The 23,291-nt window shown below is 45.0% G+C and overlaps 1 protein-coding gene across 2 annotated transcripts; it reads right to left on the bottom strand.

The window, feature by feature from the left end:
• Positions 1 to 55: 55 nt before the first annotated feature.
• Positions 56 to 21,861, bottom strand: Ppt1 (palmitoyl-protein thioesterase 1). 2 transcript variants are annotated; one of them, XM_052177252.1, is made up of 9 exons: positions 21,714 to 21,861; positions 14,031 to 14,140; positions 13,533 to 13,660; positions 12,010 to 12,080; positions 10,050 to 10,152; positions 5,379 to 5,469; positions 4,614 to 4,712; positions 3,193 to 3,264; positions 56 to 1,540 (listed from the first exon to the last, which is right to left on the bottom strand). In XM_052177252.1, exons 1-9 carry the CDS (start codon positions 21,835 to 21,837, stop codon positions 1,418 to 1,420), a joined length of 921 nt encoding a protein of 306 aa, XP_052033212.1. In that variant the 5' UTR covers positions 21,838 to 21,861; the 3' UTR covers positions 56 to 1,417. The 2 variants fall into 2 exon arrangements, with proteins under 2 accessions (XP_052033212.1, XP_052033213.1); XM_052177253.1 differs by lacking the exon at positions 21,714 to 21,861 and adding an exon at positions 14,679 to 14,787.
• Between the last annotated feature and the right edge of the window lie 1,430 nt (positions 21,862 to 23,291).

Raw genomic sequence — 23,291 nt, 5'->3', positions numbered from 1 at the left:
ATTCACCTGATGTTTTCTGTAGTGAGATATGAAAATACTGAAAATGACACCAAGATAAGAAACTATTCTTTATTTTTTTTAAGACAACCTCAAAGCTATTTTCAGATCCCCCCCCCCCACTTCCTGCCTTTACCTTTTATTTGAACAGGTTTGAGAAAGGGACACCAGGCAATGGGTGCGTTCTGCGGCTAATGGTGCTTTCACGAAAACAGTCATTTCTCCAAACCAGTGCTCTAGAGGAGCCATCTAGAACATGCTGAGATCTTTTCAGCATGGGGACTAAAGAATCCATGCTCAAATGTAGGAAACTGTGGATCAGTGCTGCTGCTGTTGTTGTTTTAAAGTATCAGAGTCATCATCAGTTTAATATGGGTTGATTTTCAGAGGGAAAAGGAAGTCTACAATATTCTTCAACCATTTTCTTGAACCAAGTCAGCAGCAGTTTGACGTATGCTGGTAAATAGGATGTAGGGTAGGAATGTCAGAGCCCCACCTTCTCAGACTATTCTTCCCATTCTCTGGTGTAACGACATTTATGCCACTTGTAATATTAAGGGCAGTTAGCCAAGAGTGCAGTGGCAAGAAGAGACACCTAGTTTTCACGTCTCCACTCCCTCACTAGCTCACGGTATAGAAGATACACATTGCTGTAGGGTGCCTTTAATCCCAGTGCTCAGAAGGCAGAGGGACAGGTGGGGCAGGTGATCTCTGTGACTGAGTTCAAGGCCAGTCTGCTCTACACAGGCCAGCTAGGGTTACAAAGTGAGTGAAACCCTGTCTCAAAAAAGAGAAGAAAAGAAAAAGTACATCTCCTTTCCTAAGCAACCCTGCTGGCGGTTCTCCCTTTGTGACTAATTCTATTACTGAGGATTAAGGATACAAGGTGAGCTCTGAGGGGGCATGGTGATGGCTTGTGGAGTGACTGCTAGGTGCCACTAGAGGGCACCATTTACACAGGAAAACAGCTTTAAGAAATGTAGAAACCTGCACTGCCCACACAGCAGTGTTGAGAAATTGCTTGTGTGAGCATCTCAGGCCTGGGGACTACGAGGCTTTTATTTGCTCCGACTTTGTATGGGCTTCTGCCTTCAGAGCTCGTCCCTCCGGCTTCACTTCATCTCTTTTAGGCACAATTATTGATCTGCAACAGTAGACTCCCCTTTCTTAAAAGGGAGCTTGTAAAACAATCTCCATGGTTATTAGCTAATTAAACTTGAATTCAACACCATATGGTGATAGCAGGCGGCAAAGGATAAGATTCAGATCTTAGATCTTTCCAAGTAGGGCATGTTAGATGATAAGAGGAGAGAAGGACTGGTTGCAGGCTAGCTTAGAGTTCAGGGCTGAGCATGAAGAACTATTTACATGGCTTGATAGAGCTGTGGTTTCATGAACTCTGCTGCAAAGTGCCAGGGCTTCACTTAAGAAAAGGTATGATGTGGGCAGAAAACCATTCCTTAGATATTTGAAGATGGTCCCCTTCCTTAGCCAGAAACACTAGCTTTCCCGCTTTGTCCATTTTCTTTAGCCCCAGGCGGTCCTATAGAGAAAGACCATAATGAATTCAAGAAGCATACTGGAAGGCTTTAGACTAACCCCATAGAATATTAACATTTACTCTCAAGGTTTATACTTTCCCCCCAGTAATAAACTAGAGGTACGTTGTTGAAGATGGAAAAAACCCTCCTTTCAGATCTTTGTTGTTTGTGTTTTGAGATGGTCTTGCTTTGTGGATCTAGCTGGCCTCAGACTTGGAGCAAGCTTGCCTTGGCCCCTTGAGTGCCAGGATTATACACAGGTTTCAGTCTGCTTCCTTCAGTTTGCTTCTAAGCAATAAAAAAACATGTGCAAGGCCAACATGGTGTCACACCCCCTTAATTCCACCATTTGGGAGGCAGAGGCTGGTGGATCTCTGTGGGTTCACAGCTAGCTAGGACATTCAGGGCTACATGCTATTTTTTTTTTTAAAAAAAAAAAAAAGAAATATAGTGTTGAGATTGTTCTAGTTGTGTTCTGCCCCACCTCCAGCCCCACTAGAAGTCAAGCCAGGACCCATTCCTGAGCTGTACCCCAGTGCCTACAACCTGATACCGAGCTGTACCCCAGTGCTTACAGTCAGCTCCTGAGCTGTACCCCAGTGCCTACAGTCAGCTTTCTGAAAAGCAGATGGGCGAGTAAAACTGCTCAGAACATAGTAAAGCAGAGTCGAGCTAGCCAGGAGGAAACAATGCTTTAAGATACAACATACCCAATTCTTAGGATAATGAGCTTGGGACACGTTAGAATCTTACAGTTACGGTGCCATCCCCCAATAGCCAGGGTGTCAGGCTCTAGCTGGGAAGAGACGATCTAGCATGCTAGAACGGTGACACCGCTTGTCTGCCCTGGGTTTGAATTTCACGATAAGGAAGATCTTGGCTGTAATTTCCAAAGCTGCCAAAACCTAGCTTCCCTGTATTCCTACCTCATCCAAACCAAGACATCACATGCTTGAGGAAAAAGCAGAGGAAAATACACCTCTGAAATTGGGGCAGGGGGAACTGTAATAAAAGGTGCTTTAGACATGGTACTTGGGCATTTGTGAGTCCATCTTCAGTTTATGGTAAGCAATAACTGGATGTGTTGAAACACTGCAACTTCTGCTGGAGATAAAGGACCTGCTGCTAGACAGGATGCCTAACAGCCCCAGCTGAGAGACTGGCAGAGGACTTCCTCTTGTCAATGTCAGACTGATAGATTTACTCTTGGTGCTGGGGCACAAGCCCAAAAGTCATCATGTATGCTAAGCTCATGTCTGCCACTGAGGCATACCCTCAGACCACCAAAGTCTACACCTCATGGCTGCTGTGACATAACACCTCGCCATGTCTGCATTTACTGGGATTTGTAGTAAATTAACTCTGTAAGAGACGCCAGTTCCAAACCTTTTCTTCAAAAGTAAAACTTTAGAGTTGATGTTTCTCTTCTGTGTTTAAAAACCATGAGCAAGAGATCCTAGGATCTAGGAAATATGTAGAAATCCACACCTAGGAAGTTAGTGTGAAAACAGCCTACTATGATCTTAGTCAGATGGCTCTCAGTGCTAAAGGACAGACAAGGCAGGGGTCTAGCTCCACTGAGCACAGCAGCTCCAGGAACCAGGGCGGAGAGAAACAGTTTCAACCTCCCAAGGCAGATCTCTCCCTCTGTTACCTCTGTGTATAGAGTGGTCTCCTGGAGGGGAATGGTTTCCTTAGCTTGGCCACTTCTGTAAAATCCAAACCACTTCAGGAGGGAAGGGAGAAAAAAATAGGTCAGATCACGCACCCAGCACACTTCAAAAATCATTTGAAGCTAGCTAGTTCTTAAAACTACCAGCAAAATGAGCACTGTAATGTATCTGACAGCAAGCAAGAACAGGAATGACGTTTTTGGCTTTGGTGACCTAGAACTCACTGTGTAGCCTAGGTTGGTTTTGACCTCGAAAGCTATCTGAGCCTCTTGAATGCTGGAGCTAAAGGCATGTGTCATCACACATAACATAAAGATGTATCTTGAGTTATTTTAAAGGTCAATCCTGAGGGATGAGCTAATCCTCCTGAAATTTTCCATTTCCCTGTAACTTGTGTTTTCTTCCTTGAGCATATCAACCCTGAAAGTCCCTGTGCTGCCCTAGTCATTCAAGGATGAGTATACAAGCCCCTTTCCCACGAAGCCTCCCGGTCTAGTGGGCACAGGACCCACCAGGTGAGCAGACTTCTGTTGAGGCCAGGTACAGAGTCACGTGGCTGTAGTTACTCACCACTGCTGCAAAAGGAGCAACAGTGTGAGGAGGGAGTAGGATTTTCTAATGAAATGCTTCTATAGACATGAAGTTTGGCTTTCATATAGTGTTCAGCGATAAAATATTTCAAATGTTTCCTCTGTTTATATATGTAGAAATTCTGAGCTCACAGGCCACTCAAAAATATAGTGAATTTGGCTCTTATGCTGCCTTTCCCTCTTCCTCTGTGATCTGACGGTATGAACAGAGTTTCAGTTGAGTTTGGTGACTTCAAAAGCAGAAGCAGCTGGTGGTTTCTCACACCTGTCATCCCAGCACTCAAGAGGGTGAGGGAGAGGATCACATTGAGTTCAAGGCTAGCCCAAACTATGAAGACCCCTCTAAAAGGAGGGAACCAATATCTGGGAGTAAGGATGGTGTCCTAGAAGAATGATGTATTTGGCATGAACAGGGAACAGGAGTAGTCAGATGGAGAAGGCCTGTGAGAAAGAGGCTTGGGACATTTCAAGTACTAAAATATGGGTGACAAAGCTGGATCAAGGCAGGCCGGGGTGTCAGGCTCAGGGTTTATAGATGGGGCTAGTGATTCTGTGGCCATTATGGGTCACAGATCTCTTTGGCAAGCTCATTAAAACTATAAACCCTTCCCCTACAGAATGTAACCACTTAGCTTTTTCATAAAATTCTGGGTGCAACTAGGGGATTGCAGCCCTTTTGGTATTTGGTATCTCATTTATGGGACACCTTGCTGACAGGTGAAGCCTGGCAGTAAGAACAGGTTTTGCCCAGAAAGCAGCTATAGTCAGAACCATCGACCTGCAAGCTCTTGGCACTCTTGGACACGTCTCACCTCTGAGTCGACAGGGTCCACAATGGAATCATTAAAGAATTTCACCATCACAAACTTCTTGAGGGCCATCAGGTTCTCCTTGTAGGACTCATTGACACCCTGGAAGAAGAGTGAATAGTCACGCAGAGTCACTACTGTCAAGTTCAGCCTTCCCTTAGAACCTGTCTGACTGGCGTGTCATCGGCCCCAGGCTGGGTTCTGCTGGGAGTTCTGTCCGCTCTGTATATATGTTACTCTTACACGACAAAACAGAGTTCTGGGTTGCTCTGGCATCGGTGCTGTTCTTTGTTATCTGCTTCAACTTTTTTTGCTTAAAACAACAAACACCCTCAAGTTGGCTATTATATAAAATGAACCATTAAGTTTACCAGAATGTGCCAAACCATGCTCGTGCCTGGGTAGAATCTCTGCCCTTCCCTGTGTTTCTCAAGTAAGTCTTTTCTGAGAAAACCTGCTCTGAAGGGCCCCACCTGGAAGAATGTCATTTGTGAAGACAGCAGCTGTAAATTTCCACATCACCCAGCCTGCCACCTACTGTAATATGTCAAGATGAAGGAAGGGGAGGACTTCAGGGAGGAGGAGGAGAGCCAGCTGGGTCCCAGCCCAGTCACCCTAAAAGGAACTGAAACTCATGAGCACTGCCACTCACAAACAAAACCTGTGGTTCCTGGCTTCTGCTCAGGGTATTTTTTTGTAAATGGCCACTGCTGATTTCTGGTGGCCAGAAAGGGATGCCTAGCCATGCGAGCCTACTTGGGCGCTTACCCTCTCTTGATTTATGTCTGCCAGAAAGATGCTGTGGTTTCGGTACATAGACTCCTGGATGGGGTCATGCCAGTACTGTGCCTGCACCAGCCTGAGGAAGAGAAGGAATGAAGTGACTGGGCGCTTTCAGTTAGCATGCCCGGAACATGCCCCATTGCCTAGGCAACCAAGCGACTTCAAAAGGATGGAAAACCAAAGCCTGAAGTTTCAGGCCTTCCTTCTAATAGGGAATACTTCTTAGACGTGTCAACAAAACTCTTGCTGAGAGAACAACAGGCTATTTGGCAGATACAGGAAGGCTGAAGATTTGGGGAAGAGTTTCATCAATACTTGGCCTCTTAATACAGTGGTCCAGGCTGTCCCTTCTCACAGCCCCACCTCCCCCATCTCCTTTGCTTCCTCTTTATCTTTTGCTTTAGACTCAGCTACTCCCTCTCCATTGTTATCCCTCTCCTCATCTTCCTCAGACTGGAATGGAGACTGAGCCGTCTCGGACTGACTATCAGTTATCAGAATGACCCTCTCCAATGTTTATAAATATGTTTGGAGCCAGATGTGGTGGTACCTGCCTGTAGTGACAGCACATGGGAGGTAGAGGCATAGGGTTCAGAAGTTTAGGGTTATCTTCAGCTACAGAGTAAGTCTGAGGTCAGTCTGGGCTAACATGAGACCCTGTCATGAAAAAAAAATATTTGGAAGTCCTAAAATGTCTAATTTAACTGGTACTTAAAGATTCAGGGACTAAAGAAATGCCTCAGTATTAAGAGTACTGGCTGCTTTTCCAGAGGACCTGGGTTTGATCTTTCCCTACTCACATGGTGGCTCATAACTATAACTCTGGTTCCCGAGGATCCAGTGCCACCTTCTGGCCTCCTGGGCACCAGGCGTACACATGGCATGCATACATACATACATGCAGACAAAACACCCAAACATAGGAAAAAATATCTAGTATATAAATAAAAAAAATTCAGGGTTAAAGGTACAGTTCACAGATAATAGTATTTGTCTGACCTGCACATGACTCTGGGTTTGATCCTCAGCACTGCAAACTTAAATGAATAAAAGTTCAACGGACAGTGACCATTTATAAAATACCACCATCACGACTGACTTTGTCATGGCTTTAGCACTGCTGCTCACGACTGTTCTCCTCTAGGATCGTAAGGCCCTCGATGAGACAGTAAGATGCTCTACACTAGGGGTCTGCTAGCCCATACAGGCTGTGAGACAAGCTATGTTAGAGTGGCGAGAAGACTGCAGGGGGTGGGGGAGGATAAACCCCACACCTTTCCCGGGGTGATTGATCATGGCTCACTCAATCATGGAACGCAGTGGTGAGGAAGGTCTTTGGACCCGATCGATCATGCTGGGTCCAAAGTTGTGACCCAGAATTTCGGTGGCCTAGAATTTCAGGAGGCTGATGACTTAAGGATGAGCATGAGGCCAATCATCACCTAAGCTTTTGCCATCCAAATGAGACAGCTAAGCGGAGAGGACAGGAAGTTACAGGGAAGTTCCACTCCAAGGAGCTTGATGTAAGTGGTACAGCCCAGCGGAGGCCCGAGCATGGGCAGAAGCAGAGGGGCCTGGGAGGAGGAGGAGGAGGTTTGTGAAGCAGAGAGAAGGAGAGCCAGTGTACAGTTTCATTACTTAACTTGTACCGCCCTCTGAAGGGTAGATTGGGAAAGGCTAACTGATCTAAGTCGTACCACAGCAGCAAAGGAAAGTCTACCCACTTTGGTGTTTTAAGACAGGTTTCACTATGTAGCCCAGGATATACTCAAATGGACTCTCTTCCTGCCTCTATGTCCTCAGTGTTAGGATTACAGGCCTATACCACCACACTTGACTTTTTTGGTTTGTTTTTTATCAGGAAAGCTCTTGCTATGTAACTCTGACTGGCCTGGTCCTCCATCTGTAGCCAGTGGAGCCCCCAAACTCACAGCAATTCTCTGGCCTCGCCTTCCTGAACTCTTCTGGCATTACAGGTGTGAACCACCATGCTCTTTGAGGCTTTGGGAACCAAACTGTTAGGGAATTCCATGTATTTACCTTCGTGTGTATGTGTGGGTATGTGTGTGTATTCCTATAGGTGTGTGTGTATGTGTGTGTATTCCTATAGGTGTGTGGGTATGTGTGTGTATTCCTATAGGTGTGTGTGTATGTGTGTGTATTCCTATAGGTGTGTGTGTATGTGTGTGTATTCCTATAGGTGTGTGTGTATGTGTGTGTATTCCTATAGGTCTGTGTGTGGCTGATCCTGTTATTCTTGTGGAGATTGATACTGGGTGTCCTCTATCCATAGTCCTTGAGACAGTGTGATAGTCACCTTGTCTCTGCCTCCTAGGCTGGGGTTGCAGATACTTGCCACTGTGGTCAGCTTTTTATGTAGGTGCTGGCAATCTGAACCCTGGTCCGTATGCTTGCACAGCTAGCATGTTAAGGCCCCAGGACTGCCTTTTAAAGTTTGATTAGATTTGGTTTCCTTCTGGTCATCAGGATCCTCTCCCATACAAAAGATAACCTAGCGTGATGGCAGAAAGAAACTTTCCTTTTCTACTCTTCCCATCCTTTCCCACCATTTCATGTCCTATTGACCACCTGTGCAGATGAGGCTCTGCTCATAAACATTTAGAAAAGAAAAAGCAAACAACCCTACCAACATTAAGCGGTGGCCTAAAAGTTAGTCTGTGCTACCAGCCATTGAGAATTCAGAACACACAATGCAGGGAGACTGCGTCAGTGCTGTGCTGTGGTGGCTCACAGGCCTGACTCAAACAGTGTCACACCCCGAAGCCATCCTTCTTTAGCATCTCCACCACTACTGTCTCTCACCTAGACCACTGCACAGACCCTAAAGTGTTTCTCATTTTTCTTCAAGCGCTCTCAGAATCCACTCTCTGCAAAGCAGTGGAGGCCTTCTGAAAGCACGCCCAAGTCAGGCTAGTCCTCAGCTTCACCTGTGCGTGCTTACAGAGAAGCCAGCATTTCTCAGCACTCCTTTCCTGGCCCATTCCTTCCATGGCAGGGCCCCAACTTGTTTCTTCAATTCTCCCATCTCTCACTAAAGTAACCCCTGCCCAGAACAAGCCAGACTTGTCCCTGCCTTAGTGCTGGCCATTCTCTTCTTGGCTTCTCCCACATTCCTTCCATCTCCTTCACACCCCAGATTAAAGGTACCAGTGTAGGAAACACCGCCATCACGCGCACATCTACATCTTAGCAGATTTTGTCTGAGGTGCCTGTTTCCCCTCTCCTACTTACATGAGACCAGCGTGCCCAACTGGCTTCAATTCCATGGTATCTAAAAAGCGTGCCACCAGGTGTGGCAAATAGTCATTCATATTTGATGAAACTATGAATGAGAGACTTCACTACTGCAACTAAAAGAGAACAAATGACAACACCAGGAAAGGAAACAGCAGCTCAGTGTTCTAAATGCAGCCCAACTACTACATCAGCCCAAACCTTTTACTCGATAGGAATTCAGGCTACACCTAACAGCCTATACTCAACTTGCATAACCTTAAAAATGACTCTCCAGTAAGGCATGTTACTAACCTCGTGTCAGACATTCAGAGTGCATAAGGCCAAACAGCTAGCCGATGACAGAATGAGGGCTCTCCAATGACCCCCAGGAGAACACAAGAGACCATTTCCCTTTCCTTTCCATGTCTGAAGGTGACTCCCCTACTCCCCACCCCCACCCCACCCCGAGGTGGTCCTTGGTGCAGGCACACAGGTTTGCAGTTAGCTAACAGCTTCCCTCAGATCCCAAGCTCTGCGGCACTGTCTTCTGGATGGGCATGCTGCCCCGGGATTTGAACTCTTCAGATCCATCCTCGTTGGGATCTCTTCTTCATGCATAACAGAAATGCATGGAGTAGGTGCTGGAAATCTGAACCCAGGTCTGTATGCTTGCACAGCTAGCATGTTAAGGCCCCAGGACTGGCTTTTTAAGTTTGGTTAGATTTGGTTCCCTTCTGGTCATCAGAATCCTCTCCCATACAACCTGGCATGATGGCAGAAAGAAACTTTCCTTTTCTTCTGTCCGTGACACAGTACTCAGCACGCCTGTCAGTCTGGAAGCTCATGCACGGGAATGGTTTGGGTTTCTTCTTGCATTCCTACCATTACTTTCTTCTTCTTCTTTTTCTTTTTTCCTCCTCTTCTTCTTTCCCTCCTTCTTCTCCTCCTCCTCTTCAACCACCACTACATTGGGCCTAATTTTTTTTTTTTAAAGAATTGTTCATTTGTTTACTTTTAAATTATTTTAAAAATTATTTTTAAATGTGCACTAGTGTTTTGACTACATGTATGTCTGCATACACGAGAGTGCCAGGTCCTGTGGAGCTGGAGTTACAGACATTTGTGAGCTGCCGTGGGAGTGCTGGCAACTGAACCCTTGGTCCTCTGGAAGAGCAGCCTCTTAAACACTGAACTATCTCTCCAGCCCCACATTTATTCATTTTTATGTATATGGGTTTTTTTCCCTGCATGCATGCATGTCTGTGCATCGTGTGCAGGCAATGCTCCCGGAGGCCAGAGGATCCAGAGACTAGGGTTCTGAACTGCTGTGATGTCCCTAGCCATCGCTCCTAGTGTCAGGGAGTATGCATGCCAGCAGGGTGGTCCCACAGCCTGGACCCGCCAGCTAGCTGCACTCACCATGCTTGCACAAGTTTGGAGTAAGCACCAGTATTGAGCAACTTCCTGATGAAATCGCAGAAGTGAGAACTCTCTCCTGGGCATCGGGGGAGTCCAAAGACACCTGTATAGGAAAAGGACAACCATGTACTACTCTAATATTCATATACTGAATGCCACTGTAGCAGGCCCTGTGAAACTGGAAAAATAAAAACGGCCAAGTGCTGAGAACTAACCGCACTGGCAGTCTCCCTGGCACTCCGCCAGGGACCTCTGTGCCAGCCTCCATGTGTGGCCGTTACATACAACACGTGGCTACCACACACACACACACACACACACACACACACACACACACACACAGATAATATTTAAAGAAGGAGTCATGAATTTGGTCAAAGGCTGGAAATGATGTGAATATAATATATAAACACAAAATAAAGCTTTTTAAAAGTTAAATAAAAAAGTGCTGGGCAGTGGTGGCGCATGCCTTTAATCCCAGCACTTGGTAGGCAGAGGCAGGCGGATCCCTCTGAGTTCAAGGCCAGCCTGGTCCTCAGGATGAGTTCCAAGACAGTCAGGGAGGGCTACTCAGAGAAACTGTGTCTTGAAAAACTAAAATAAATACATAAAATAAAAAGAACATTAAAGCTTGCACCCAAGCTTTAATTTCTGTTGTCAGATGTGTTGACAGTAACATACAGCATGAGAGGGGTTCTAATCCAGTGACATGCCTTTCCCCTCAAATGGGCATTTCTAAGTGACACTAAAGGTTAGAACAAAAAGCTTACACCCTGGTTAATGTCAGTAGCACAGCACAACTGTCAGAGAACAGGGAATGCTACTATATTTCCCTTTTCCAGTAGTGTTGGGCTGGATCCCAGGACCTTGTACATGCTGGATAAATGGATCACCACCAGGCTACACGCACAGCCCAACTTACTTCTGCAAGTCCTCAACTGTCACTGGGATGGACCTCTTACCTTGATGAAATCTAATCAGTTAAGTAGAAGAGATGGCTACCGACGATTTGTCTGTGCTACAGAGTTTTGCAATCTGGAGACACTTCCTACTCCATTGCTGATGGCACCAAGTTGTTCCATTAGGGAGAAATGGGTTTGACAAGCATGGCCAATGTAGGGTACAAATCAAACTACTACATTTTATCTTCTCTTTCTTTTTTCATTTCATTTCTTTTTCTTCCTTTTCCTTCCTCCCTTTTCTTTCTTTTTCCTTCTCTTTTTTCTCTTCTCTCCTCTCCTCTCCTCTCCCCTCCTCTCCCCTCCTCTCTTCTTTCTGAGACAGAGTTTCTATGTATAGCCCTGATTGTCCTGGAATGTCATCTGTAGACCAGGCTGACCTTGAACTCATAGAGATCTACTTGCCTTCTGAGTGCTGGGGTTAAAGGTATAAGCCACTACCATCCAGCAATACTAAGTTTTAAAAAAGCAAGTAAGCAAAGCTATGGAGATTTCTCAATGGTCAGGAGCATGACCAGCTCTTGTGGAAGACCTAAACTCAGTTCTCAGCACACATGCAAGGTGGCTCAAAAATCACCCATGCCTCTAGCTCCAGGGAAATGCAATACCTCTGTCCTCCTCACATACCCTCCGTACATGTAACTAAATTAAACACACACACACACACACACACACACACACACACACACACACACACACACACACGATGGATATGGTGGTACATGTCTATGATCTCAGCATCTGGCCGGCTGAAGCAGAAGAATTGCTTAGAGTTTGAGGGTAGCCTAGGCTACCAAACAAGACCTTATCTAAAAAGGAGGAGGAGGAAGATCAAGAAGGGGGAAAGAAAGAAACAAGAAAGGGTAGGAAGGGAGGAAGGAAGAAAGGAAGGAAATAATAAAGGAAAGAAGGAAAAATAAAAGAAAAGTGAAATGCAAAACATCAGATGGATGGGTTAGAAAAGAGGAAGAGAATCATGGGAATAAAGAGGTGACCATTACCTTGATGTTGTCCCCCAACTGAGATCAGGGTCATCATGGGAGGTTTCGGGCATCTCTGAGCCACTGCCCTCCTAGAAAAATCAAGGGTGGCTGTCAGCTCTGATGGTCAGATTAGAATATATCAGGGCACTTCACAGATTAAGCTATTTAATACACCATGGGTCACCAAACCACAGAGTCATAGGATCTTCCTTCCCTGAGACTGAATACAAATATTATTTCATAGACAACATATCCAGAGAGGCTGGGAGATGGCTCAGCCTGTGAAGGGCTTGTCACACCAGCATGAGAAACCGAGCCTGGACTGCATGCTCCTCCTTAAAAAAAGAAAAGGCTTGGCCTAACAGTAATTCACTAATATCAGCAGAGGGAGGGTAGAGACGGAGGGTCCCTGGGGCCTGCCAACAGCCAGCCTATTAATACTGAGCTCCAGGTTCATGGAGAAATATTTTCTCAGTGACGATGACAATAATAATAATGTTGTCCAGCGTGGGTTAAGCACTTGCTTCCAAGCCTGATGACCAGATTTTGACTCCTGGGCCCCACATGGTGGAAGGGGAAAACTGATTCCTCAAAGCTGTCTATCCTCTGACCTACATGTACACATCAAGGCATACACACACACACACTCTCACACTCAGAGTGAACAAATGTAGTTTAAAAAATTTTAAGTTAAGCTACGTGGTGGTGGTACATATATTTAATACCAAAATTGGGAGGCAGAAGCAAATGGATCTCTTGAGTTCCAGGCTAGCCTGGTCTACATAGTGAGTTTCAGGACAGCCAGGCTACACAGAGAAACCCTGTCTCAGAAACAAAACAAAACAAAACAAAACAAAACAAAACAAAAAAACCCCAAACAACAAAGCCGGGCGGTGGTGGCACACATCTTTAATCCCAGCACTTGGGAGGCAGATTTCTGAGTTTGAGGCCAGCCTGGTCTACAAAGTGAGTTCCAGGACAGCCAGGGCTATACAGAGAAACCCTGTCTCGAAAAAACCAAAAATCAAACCAAACCAAACCAAACCAAATCAAATCAAACCAAACAAACTAGAAAATAAAAAAAAGAAAAAGTTAAAATAAGGGGTAGAGAGGGATGATTCAGCGCTAAGAGTGCTGGCCGCTCACAGCACCAATGGGTCATTCATAACAACTTGTAACTTGAGCTGGGGGTGATCTGACGCCCCCTCTGGCCTCTGTGGGCACTGCACTCACATGTGCACATACCCCAACGGACACACAATTGATAATAAAATAAAATCTTTAATTTTTTTTCTAAAACAGCAGGGTAGGGAGTATTTGAAGACACTAAATATTGACCTTTGCCCTTTGTACACATGCTCACGCATCTACACACATACAGAAAGAAAGAAATTAAGTTCTACAAAGCTTGTAACACAGCGATGTTTTAAGGATAACTTCCTCTCTATGACAGGGGAAGATACCAAAATAAAGTCAACTCATCTGAACAGAAGAAACATTAATTCCATGTAACGGGTCCCATGGCACAGAAGGGCACTTACAGGAACTGGCCTCCCTGGGAGAAGCCAATAGCATTGTATCCCTGCTGCAACTTAGGATCCTTTTCCAGAATCTTACACGCCATGCTGACTTGGAGATTGACATTCAAGAAGAAGCTGTTCTCCACTTCCTAAAAGAGGAGTAGCGAGGAGGGAAAAGAAGGAACTGTACGTAAATAGCATCTTCTCTAAGACAGGGCTGGCATGGGGCAGCACCCTCACATAGCCACTAGACATAGCTGAACATGATGGGACAGCCCTGTAGCGCAAGCATTTGGGGAAGATGAGGCGGGAAGATCAAGTTCTAGGCCAGCCTGAGCTACAGAACAAGAACTTATATCCCAAAAGAAAATAAAACCAAACCAGTGGGGCTGTGGTTTGCTGCTTAAAATGCAAGGTTTTTGCTGCTTAAAATGCAAGGTTTTTGCTGCTTAAAATGCAAGGTGGATCGTTCAATAGCACTGTCTATCAAGCCCCTCAGGGAGCGGGCCGGGATCTTACCTCTATCATGTTCTTCCCAATCTGTAGAGACAGGACGTAGATCCCAGGTATTTCCTTTTCAACCATCTTTTTAATGCTACCCATGCTCAAGGGGTTACAACAGCTGTCCCCTAGCCAAGAAAAACAGCATTATTTAAGAAACAAAAACCTTTTATGTCTCAAAGCAAAGGGCATGAATGATGAGAAAAGGCAGCACACAGAATGGAGAGAACCGGTAAACATGGTCTAAGGCGGGGCTTCTCCAGCTTTCCCACGCAGCACCTCTCACGTTAGAAATTCTTGGTCATATGGGTTTATAAAGTATCTATACAAATCAATCATTTACTGATGAATCATAAAAGAAATTTACTGTAAGATAATTCTTTGGTATACACAAAACTTTACCATTTTATTAAGGGCCAAATTAATTTTACAAAATGATGAACATTGTACTTGTTTATTTTTACATAAAGAATTACATTTTCATCTCAACAGAGTTGGTCACTGTCTAAACCCAGCACTCAGGAGGCAAAGGCAGGCAGGTCTCTGTAAATTTGAGAGACCAGACTGGTCAACACATTGAGTTCCAGTCTAGCCAGACCTACATATTGAGACCCTAGCTTTAACTTCAAAAAGAACTGAGGGCAGTGGGGTGGCGGTGGTGCACACCTTTAGTCTCAGCATTTGGGAGGTCGAGGCAGGTGAATCTCCAAGTTCCAGGCCAGCCTGATCTACAGAACAAGTTCTAGAACAGCCAGGGCTACATAGAGAGACTCTCTGTAAAAACAAAACCAAAAATGAACATAATCAAATAAACTAACTAACAACCCCCCCAACCCCACCAAAAATTCATTCTAGCTGAACAGCTGATAATAGAGGAGACAGAGAGATCATCCTTGGTGTTCTTCAGAGTTAATCAAGATTTTGATTTTATAAGTACTGAAAAACTGCTTGCATAAATATATATAGTACAAATGTCAGAAGCATACTTGGGGTTATTTCAGAAATGGTTGGAAATTCTATCCTAATCCCCCCAAAATTCATTTACTGATTTTTTTAAAAAGATGATACTCAAGTTAGCAACTCAAATAGCAAATTTAAAAATTGTACTTATCTTAATTGATATGTATGAGTGTTTGCTTGCATGTATGTATATGTGCACCATACGCATGCCTGGGGCCTCTGGAGCACAGAAGAGGGTGTCCGCCCTTGAAATTGGGGTTTGCGGCAACGGTGAGCCATCATGTAAGTGCTGGAAAAAAAATTTCAGTCCTCTGAAGATCAGAGGTTCTCTTACCCACTACGCCATGCCTCCTGCCCTCTCAAATGGCAACGTTAAAAGTGATCACTGGGACACAATATGATAGAAAGATAAACTAATTTGGTCCTTTTTTTTCTTGCAATAAAACCACTAGAAAAGCATAAGCCATTGTACATACATTAAGAACACTGGGGTTCACAACATCCAGCAGGCTGAGCAGAGTGTTGGGGGCAGCATTTGTTGGTGTTCATGGCAGGACAGCATGCACAGTGCATAGTGCATGTGTTCTGTGTTCAGAACCCGTGGAGTGGGAGATGCACACACTGCCAGAAACAACTCAGTTCACTTCACTCTTGACTCTGAATAAGTTTTTGCTCATTGAGCATTCAGAACACCATTGCCACTTTTTTCTAGATAGCCATATCTAATAACATAATCCCATACAGGGTTCTGACTCACAATGTAAGAAGCCAAAAACCAAAGTCAAGACATCAGACTCCAGAAATATCTGTGAAACATGTACCTCAATTCAATGTCCAGATATACAAGTAATTCTTACAACTCAACAAGGCAAATAATATAATTACGAAATAGAGGGAGTACTGGAGAGCTGGCTGCTTGTGGTGGGTTGAATAAGAAAGCCCCAGCAGGCTCATATATTTAAATGCTTAGTCAGGGAATGAAGCTCTTTAAAAGGATTAGAAGGATTAGGTGGTGTGGCCTTGTTGGAAGAAGTATGTCACTGGAGGTGGACTCTAAGGTTTTAAAAGTCCATGTCAAGGGCGGTCTGTCTGTCCATCTGTTTCTGAATCAGAATGCCACCCTCAGCTACTGCTCCAGCACCATGAGTGTCACCAAGCTCCCCACCATGATGATAATGGACTCAACCTTTGAAACTGTAAGCAATCAATCAATTAAGTGGCCTCTTTTCTAAGAGTTGCCTTGGTAATGGTGTCTCTTCATAGCAACAGAACAGTGACAAAGACATTGCTCTTGCACAGGACCCAAGTTTGGTTCCCAGAACTCATGTTGGACCGTTCACAAGTACATGTAACTCTAGCTCCAGGAAATCTGATGCTGTTGCCATCATCTGGCTTCCTAGGGCATCTACATGTACTTGACATACACTCACATAGGCACACACATATGCACACAAATAAAAATAAATAATCTTAAAATAAAAGAAATGAAGAGGCTAGAGAGAAGGGTCTGCAGTTCAGAGCACTTCCACAGCTTCTGAATCCAGTTTCAGATCCACATTGGGTGCCTCACAACCACCTGTAACTATTACTCTAGGGATCCAATGATGCCCTCCTTCTAGTCTCCATGGATACACACACACACACACACACACACACACACACACACCCCACAATTTTTCTTAATCTTAAAAAACAAATTGGGAAAGGATGCAAAGACACTTGTCTAAGAAGGCAGAAAATGGTCAATAGAATCACAGTTGACAAAATGCAAGCTAAAATGATGAACTGTCAGTCCATACCCACCTAGACTGCTTAAGTTGTTTAGCCAGGGTATTGCTACATAATTTTAGCTGGACTAGAACTTTCCATATAGACCAGGCTGGCCTCAAACTCAGAGATACCTATCTACCTCTGTCTCTCCAGTGCTGAGATTAAAGGTGTGTACCAGTTTATCTGGCAAAAATAACATTTTAGAAATTAGTAAATAAGTGTTGGCAGGGCATGGAGACTGAGGTATGCTGGTATCCTGTTAATGGAACTATAGCAATGTAATCTCTGTGGAAAAGTGTGGTAATAACTTAAAAAAAAAAAAAAGAATTAAGCAGCCAGGTAGTGGTGACACATACCTTTAATCCCAGCACTCAAGATGCAGAGGCAGGCAGATCTCTGTGAGTTTGTTGGCAAGTCCAGCCTGGTCTACAGAGTGAGTTCCAGGACAGCCAGGGATACATGGAGAAACCCTATCTTTGAAAAAACAAACAAACAAACAAACAAACAAACAGTTAAGCATGCAATTATCAAATGACCCAGCAACTCCACTCCTACTGGATAATTAAGAAAAATGAAGACATACAGTAAAACCTTACACAAATGTCTAAAGTGGTATTATTGGTACTAGCTAAAAGGCAGGAATAAGCCAAATGCCCATTACTGGATAAATAATCTGTGGTATGTCCAAACAATTGAATACTATTCACCCATGAATAGAAATGAAGTGCTGAGGCATGCTACGACTTGGATGAACCTCAAAGCATGTTCCGTAAAACAATCCTGCACAAAAGACTAATTATCCAATACCTTTTACCTGTAATGTTCAGAATAAGACACCTCACAAGCATAGGAAATAGGCTGGAGGTTATCAGGAGAGGAGGGAAGGAAACAATGACTTAGCCCATAGGGAGGGTTTCCTGGGCACTGACAAGTTCTGAAACTACAAGGAAGCCTCAGCTTGTGAGCAGGCTCAATGCCACTGACTTGTGCACTGTGAACCTTATGTTACATGAGTTTCACCTCAACAATAACAGACAAAAAAATAAAAACAAAACCAAAAACAAAACAACCAAAAAACCCCAAAACAACAATAACAACAACAAACCCCTCCCCCTCAACCTTAAGCTCTGTCTAGCAGGCGCTAACAAGCTTCAGAAGGCCACGTGGGGCTGAAGAAGTAGCCCTGCTGAGAGAGTATTTGCCCAACATGCACCAGGTCCTGAGTAGGAACCCAGGACTACATAAACTAGACAAGAGTGCACAGATATGGTCCCAGCACTTTGAAGGCAGAGGGAGGAGAATTAGAAGTTCAGGGTCATCCTCGGTTTCTTAGCAAAGTCTGAGGCTGGTCTGAGCTGCAGGAATCCCTGTCTTAAAGCAAAAGAAAGAAATAGAAAGAATAAAAGAGAAGGTAGGCCTAGTGCCACACATCTGTAACGTCCGACCAGGATGAAGGTCAGTGCCACACATCTGTAACATCAGGGACCAGGATGAAGGTCAGTCCCACACATCTGTAACATCAGGGACCAGGATGAAGGTCAGTCCCACACATCTGTAACATCAGGGACCAGGATGAAGGTCAGTGCTACACATCTGTAACATCAGGAACCAGGATGAAGGTCAGTCCCACACATCTGTAACACCAGGGACCAGGATGAAGGTCAGTCCCACACATCTGTAACATCAGGGACCAGGATGAAGGTCAGTGCCACACATCTGTAACATCAGGGACCAGGATGAAGGTCAGTGCCACACATCTGTAACATCAGGGACCAGGATGAAGGTCAGTCCCACACATCTGTAACATCAGGGACCAGGATGAAGGTCAGTCCCACACATCTGTAACACCAGGGACCAGGATGAAGGTCAGTCCCACACATCTGTAACACCAGGGACCAGGATGAAGGTCTAAAAAATGCCTGAGGTACAAATTTAATCAGTTACTATGTGCTTTGGGAAATGGCTGACCTCCAACTCGTATAAACTTGGAAGTGAGAGCCTTGGAGCTCAGAGCCTCAGCCTAGCCCTAGGATTGTTTCCTTTCCCGGAAACAAGCAGAACTAAGAGCAGGAAGTGAATGGATCACTGAGTAGAAATGTGGGCTGATGTGGTGTCCCACTCTGAATCACAGCATTTCAATCGGATGGGGAAAACACTCTGCTTACAGAAGCTTCAGTTTCTCTCCTAATGGCATCCACCATGGTGTGACGAGTAAGGACCAAAAGACGCCTTGGCTACATAGTTGGATGATAGCCTGGTCTACAAAAGATACTGTCTCGAAAAACCAAACCAAACCAAAATCAAATGATCCCAGCATATTCGCACATACCTATAATTCTAGCTCTTTGGGGGCTGTGGGGGAAGGGGTAAGATCAGAAGTTCAAGTCATTCTTGTCTAGACAACAAATATAAATTCTGAGCTAGCCTACACTAAATGAGACAATGGTCTCAGCCAGCCAAAAACTAGGTCTGTAATGGTGCAATGGTGCAAGAGTTACATCACACACACACACACACACACACACACACACACACACACACACACACACACAAATACAATAAAAAAGACACTCAAACTTAGCAACTCACCAAAACAGTAACAGCATACCCTTTAAGTTACTAAATCCAAAAGCAGAATCTTTATTTCTTTTGTTTTGAGACAGGGTCTGGCTATGTCCATCAACTGGCCGAGGACTAGGATCCTACTCTTTGAGCTTCTTGAGGAAAGCAAGTACCAGTGTGTGTTACTTTGTGGTTAAAAAAAAAAAATGGGACTACACATACACACCCAAGTGTGCTCACCCTCCAAGCAATCCCATCTTCATTAAACAATTTCACTTTCTAATTGCCCAAGCCAAAACTGGTAGCGTCATCTCTGCTACCTTCATCTCTCATGCCATATCTAATCCTTTGATGCCACACTCAAGAATGTCAAACTTCCACCATACTTCCTGTTACAACACAGCTGTTGTTATACAGCTCTGAGTCACAGGCATCTCTGGGGTTTAAGGTCTGCAGTGTCCTCTTGCAGCTCATGTGATATCTACAATCTGTTCTCGACACAGCAACTACAACAGAAATGGGGACACTGGTGGGACAAGACAGACAGGCACTCATGCCTTAATCCATAAAGCACAATCCTATAAAGTCTCCCTCCTTCCTGTCTACAGTCCTAGAATGAGCCTGTCCCTGATCCCTCTTCATTTTATCCCAAAGAGAAAAAGAAACACTGACTAGCTACAGGATAAAGCCAGGGACTCTCTAGGACAAAGAGGCCACTGAGCTGAATCTTATACAGGGAATCTCCCTAAGGCTCTTCAAGAAAACCAATCTTCACGGCTAATAAATCTGAGCTCCCGGGGGCTGGAGAGATGGCTCAGTGGTTAAGAGCACTGACTGCTTTTCCAGAGGTCTTGAGTTCAATTCCCAGCAACCACATGGTGGCTCACAACCATTTGTAATGAGATCTGATTACCTATTCTGGTGTGTCTGAAGACGGCTACAAGTGTAAGTGTGTGTGTGTATGTGTGTGTGTGTGTATTATATTTCTTAAAAAAAAAATCACCAAGGGGGAAAACGATTTTAAATCTGAGCTCCCAAAGAAAATGCCTGTTGTTGTTTCTGTTGACAAGGAACCTGAATTCTCTATGATCTCAGCTAACTGTTCCTCAATCCCTTTCTTTCTTTCCTTTCCTTTCCTTTTCTTTTCTTTTCTTTCTTTCTTCCTTCCTTCCTTCCTTTTTTGATTTTCGAGACAGGGTTTCTCTGTGTAGCCCTGGCTGTCCTAGAACTCACTCTGTAGGCCAGGCTGGCCTTGAACTCAGAAATCCGCCTGCCTCTGCCTCCCAAGTGCTGGGATTACAGGTGTGTGCCACCACCGCCTGGCTAATCCCTTTCTTTCTAATAACTTCTGCCCAGAGTTCACAGCCACAGCTTTTGTTCAGTGACCACTTGAAGGGTCTGCATGAACATCTAGTGACAGAAAGAGAAAGATCCTTTCACTTTGTTTTTAATTTTAATTATATGGTTTTCCCATGTAACTCTGGCTGACATGGAACTTGCCATGTAGATCATACGGGCCTCAAACTTGGGGTGTTCCTCCGGCTTCTGTCTCCAAGTGCTGGGGAATTAGTTTCTTAAACTAGCTATTTAGTGGACTCAGAACAATTAGTCACAAATGTAAAGCAAGCACATTTTCCTACCCATCTCCTCACCTGTCCCTAGTCCAATTCCAAGTCCTTACACGAGTCTTACAAGCCCCAGCATGTGTGTCCACCCTCTCTCCCCTTGCTCCCTCTGCTCCTGCTACACTGATCTGCACACTGATCTACCAAGCTCAGGGCCTTTGCATCTGCTGCTCCTGTGACCACACATCCATACGGCACCTTCCCTCATCCACTTCAGCTCTTCCCAGTTGTCACTCTCTGGCTGAATCCTGTCCAAACCTTGCTCTCTCCAAGCACAAGCTCGCACCTCAGGCTCTATCTTCTTCCAGGTTTTATGCCTGTTTTCACAGCACCCATGACCATTTGACAAGTTTCCCTTATTTCATTATATGTTTCCCTCACTGGAAAGCAAGTCCCAGAAGTATGAAGACACTTCATGCTCAGGTGGAGCAGGTGCTCTGAAGTAACTGCAGGAAGGGCGTGCAGGGGCCTGGTAGATCTCTATTCAAATGTGAAGGAATGAAAGCCTGCGTGTGCTGCCCAGCAGCTCTGCAGGGACCGCTGAACCGACTGTGAGATGCTGCAGGCTGATGCCACAGCTGCTAGGATTTTAACAAAGCATAAACCCAGCAGCGCACAGCTCTCCCTGAGGGCTCACTAAAGACACCTGGCTGCCCTCCCTCCAGTGCAGAGCAGCCCCCCAAATTGAAAACCTCGGAGTAGGCGGGTGCTGTGGAATCCCTATCGCCCTTCCAGGTCTAAGAACCGAGGCGGGAAAAGGATGCCCCCGTCCACACCCACTCACCCATCCCATGCCAGATCACTAGCGGTGGTGGAGAAGGTGGGTCCAGATGCCCCAGGGTCCAGGCGGCGCAACACCAAGGCAGCAGAGCCGCAGCTAGCAGCCGCCGGGAAACGGGCGACGCCATCTTAGCAATCACATGACCGCGAGCCCGGACTGTGGACCAAGATAATTCCGGTGGCCACGCCCCCGCCGGGCTCTGCAGCCTAATGGCTGGCTGATTTTTATCCATCGCTTAACACCCACCAGATTCTACTGTATATGGGCTTTCCATCTTTTAATTGACCTTATGCCCTGCTTTCATTTTACACCCAAGGACGCCTAGGTGATATTTTTTTTCCTACGGAATTGTATCTCCTCTTTCAGCTGTGTATTAGCGGAAAAGAGCTGTTTATTCTCTAACAATTGTGTCATTTGAACGTTATTTTATTTTAATTCTCTGTATGGACGTTTCATATGTGTATGGCACACATGCTATAGCGCATGAGTGGAGGTCAGAGGGCAGCTTGCAGGAGTGGCTTCCTGCCTTCCACTATCAGGCAGAGGAATTGAACTCAGGTCATTAGGCTTGGCTGCAGGTGCAATTCCCCTAGGAGACTATTTTTATTTTAGCGTGTGTGTGTGTGTGTGTGTGTGTGTGTGTGTGTGTGTGCTCCTGTGAGAAATTAGGTGAGGTCCACAGAGGCAGCAAACTTGTCAGCACTGTGCGGTAGTACTTGGAAGTATAGCTCTTGGAAGTAAAGGCTCAGTGTTGGGACTGGGGAAGGGAGACTTAATTTTCATCCAGGGCAAGTTATATCATGGTGAGTTTTGTTTTGGATCGTAAAGTTAAGATGAGGTTTCAACAGACAGAGATGTAATTAGGGAGGAGGAAGTTTGAACTCCTGAGGAAGGAAAAGGTATCTTATTAAAGATCTAATCAGGACTTCTAGGCTGTCATGGACTCCCATGTGTTTGGTGTTCTAGGAAGGTGGGCAAACAGCCACTTCCTGTCCAAGCTTCACTCTGGTTTCTGATACCAAGAGGCTCTTGTCTGTGCCCCCACATCTTTTCCAGATTCTCTCAGCACCTCAATGACAGTGTCAAACATTTCCCCCTCCCCTAAAAAACATCAAAAATCTGCTGGAGAGATGGCTCTATGGTTAAGAGCACTGACTGTTCTTCCAGAGGTCCTGAGTTCAAATCCCAGCAACCACATGATGGCGCACAACCATCTGTAATGAGATCTGACCCTCTTTTCTGGTATGTCTGGAGACAGCTACAGTGTACTTACATAAAATAAATCTTTAAAAAAAATGTTTAAGTGGATCTGTTAAGTAGAATGTATTAACAGTACAGTGGGATGCTCCAACCCCAGCTTTATAAAGGATGATGTAGTCTAGTCTAGAGCGATGTATGAAAAATCTAGATGAATTACCGGCTGCACACCCACATGAAACCCTTCTGTACCACCCCACTGAAACCAGCAGTTACTTAGTAATTGAAAAGCCAATTAAAACACAGGGTTATGATGTATTATTATACAGTGCACAGCTTGATAAGCATCAGGCCAGAAAGATTGTTCAGCTGGGTAAAACAATG

The sequence above is a fragment of the Apodemus sylvaticus genome, chromosome 3 (assembly GCF_947179515.1).
Source record: "Apodemus sylvaticus chromosome 3, mApoSyl1.1, whole genome shotgun sequence".
In the NCBI taxonomy this organism is placed as follows: domain Eukaryota; kingdom Metazoa; phylum Chordata; class Mammalia; order Rodentia; family Muridae; genus Apodemus; species Apodemus sylvaticus.
The sequence above is the reverse complement of the archived record's forward strand: the minus strand, read 5'-3'. Positions and strand labels throughout refer to the sequence as shown.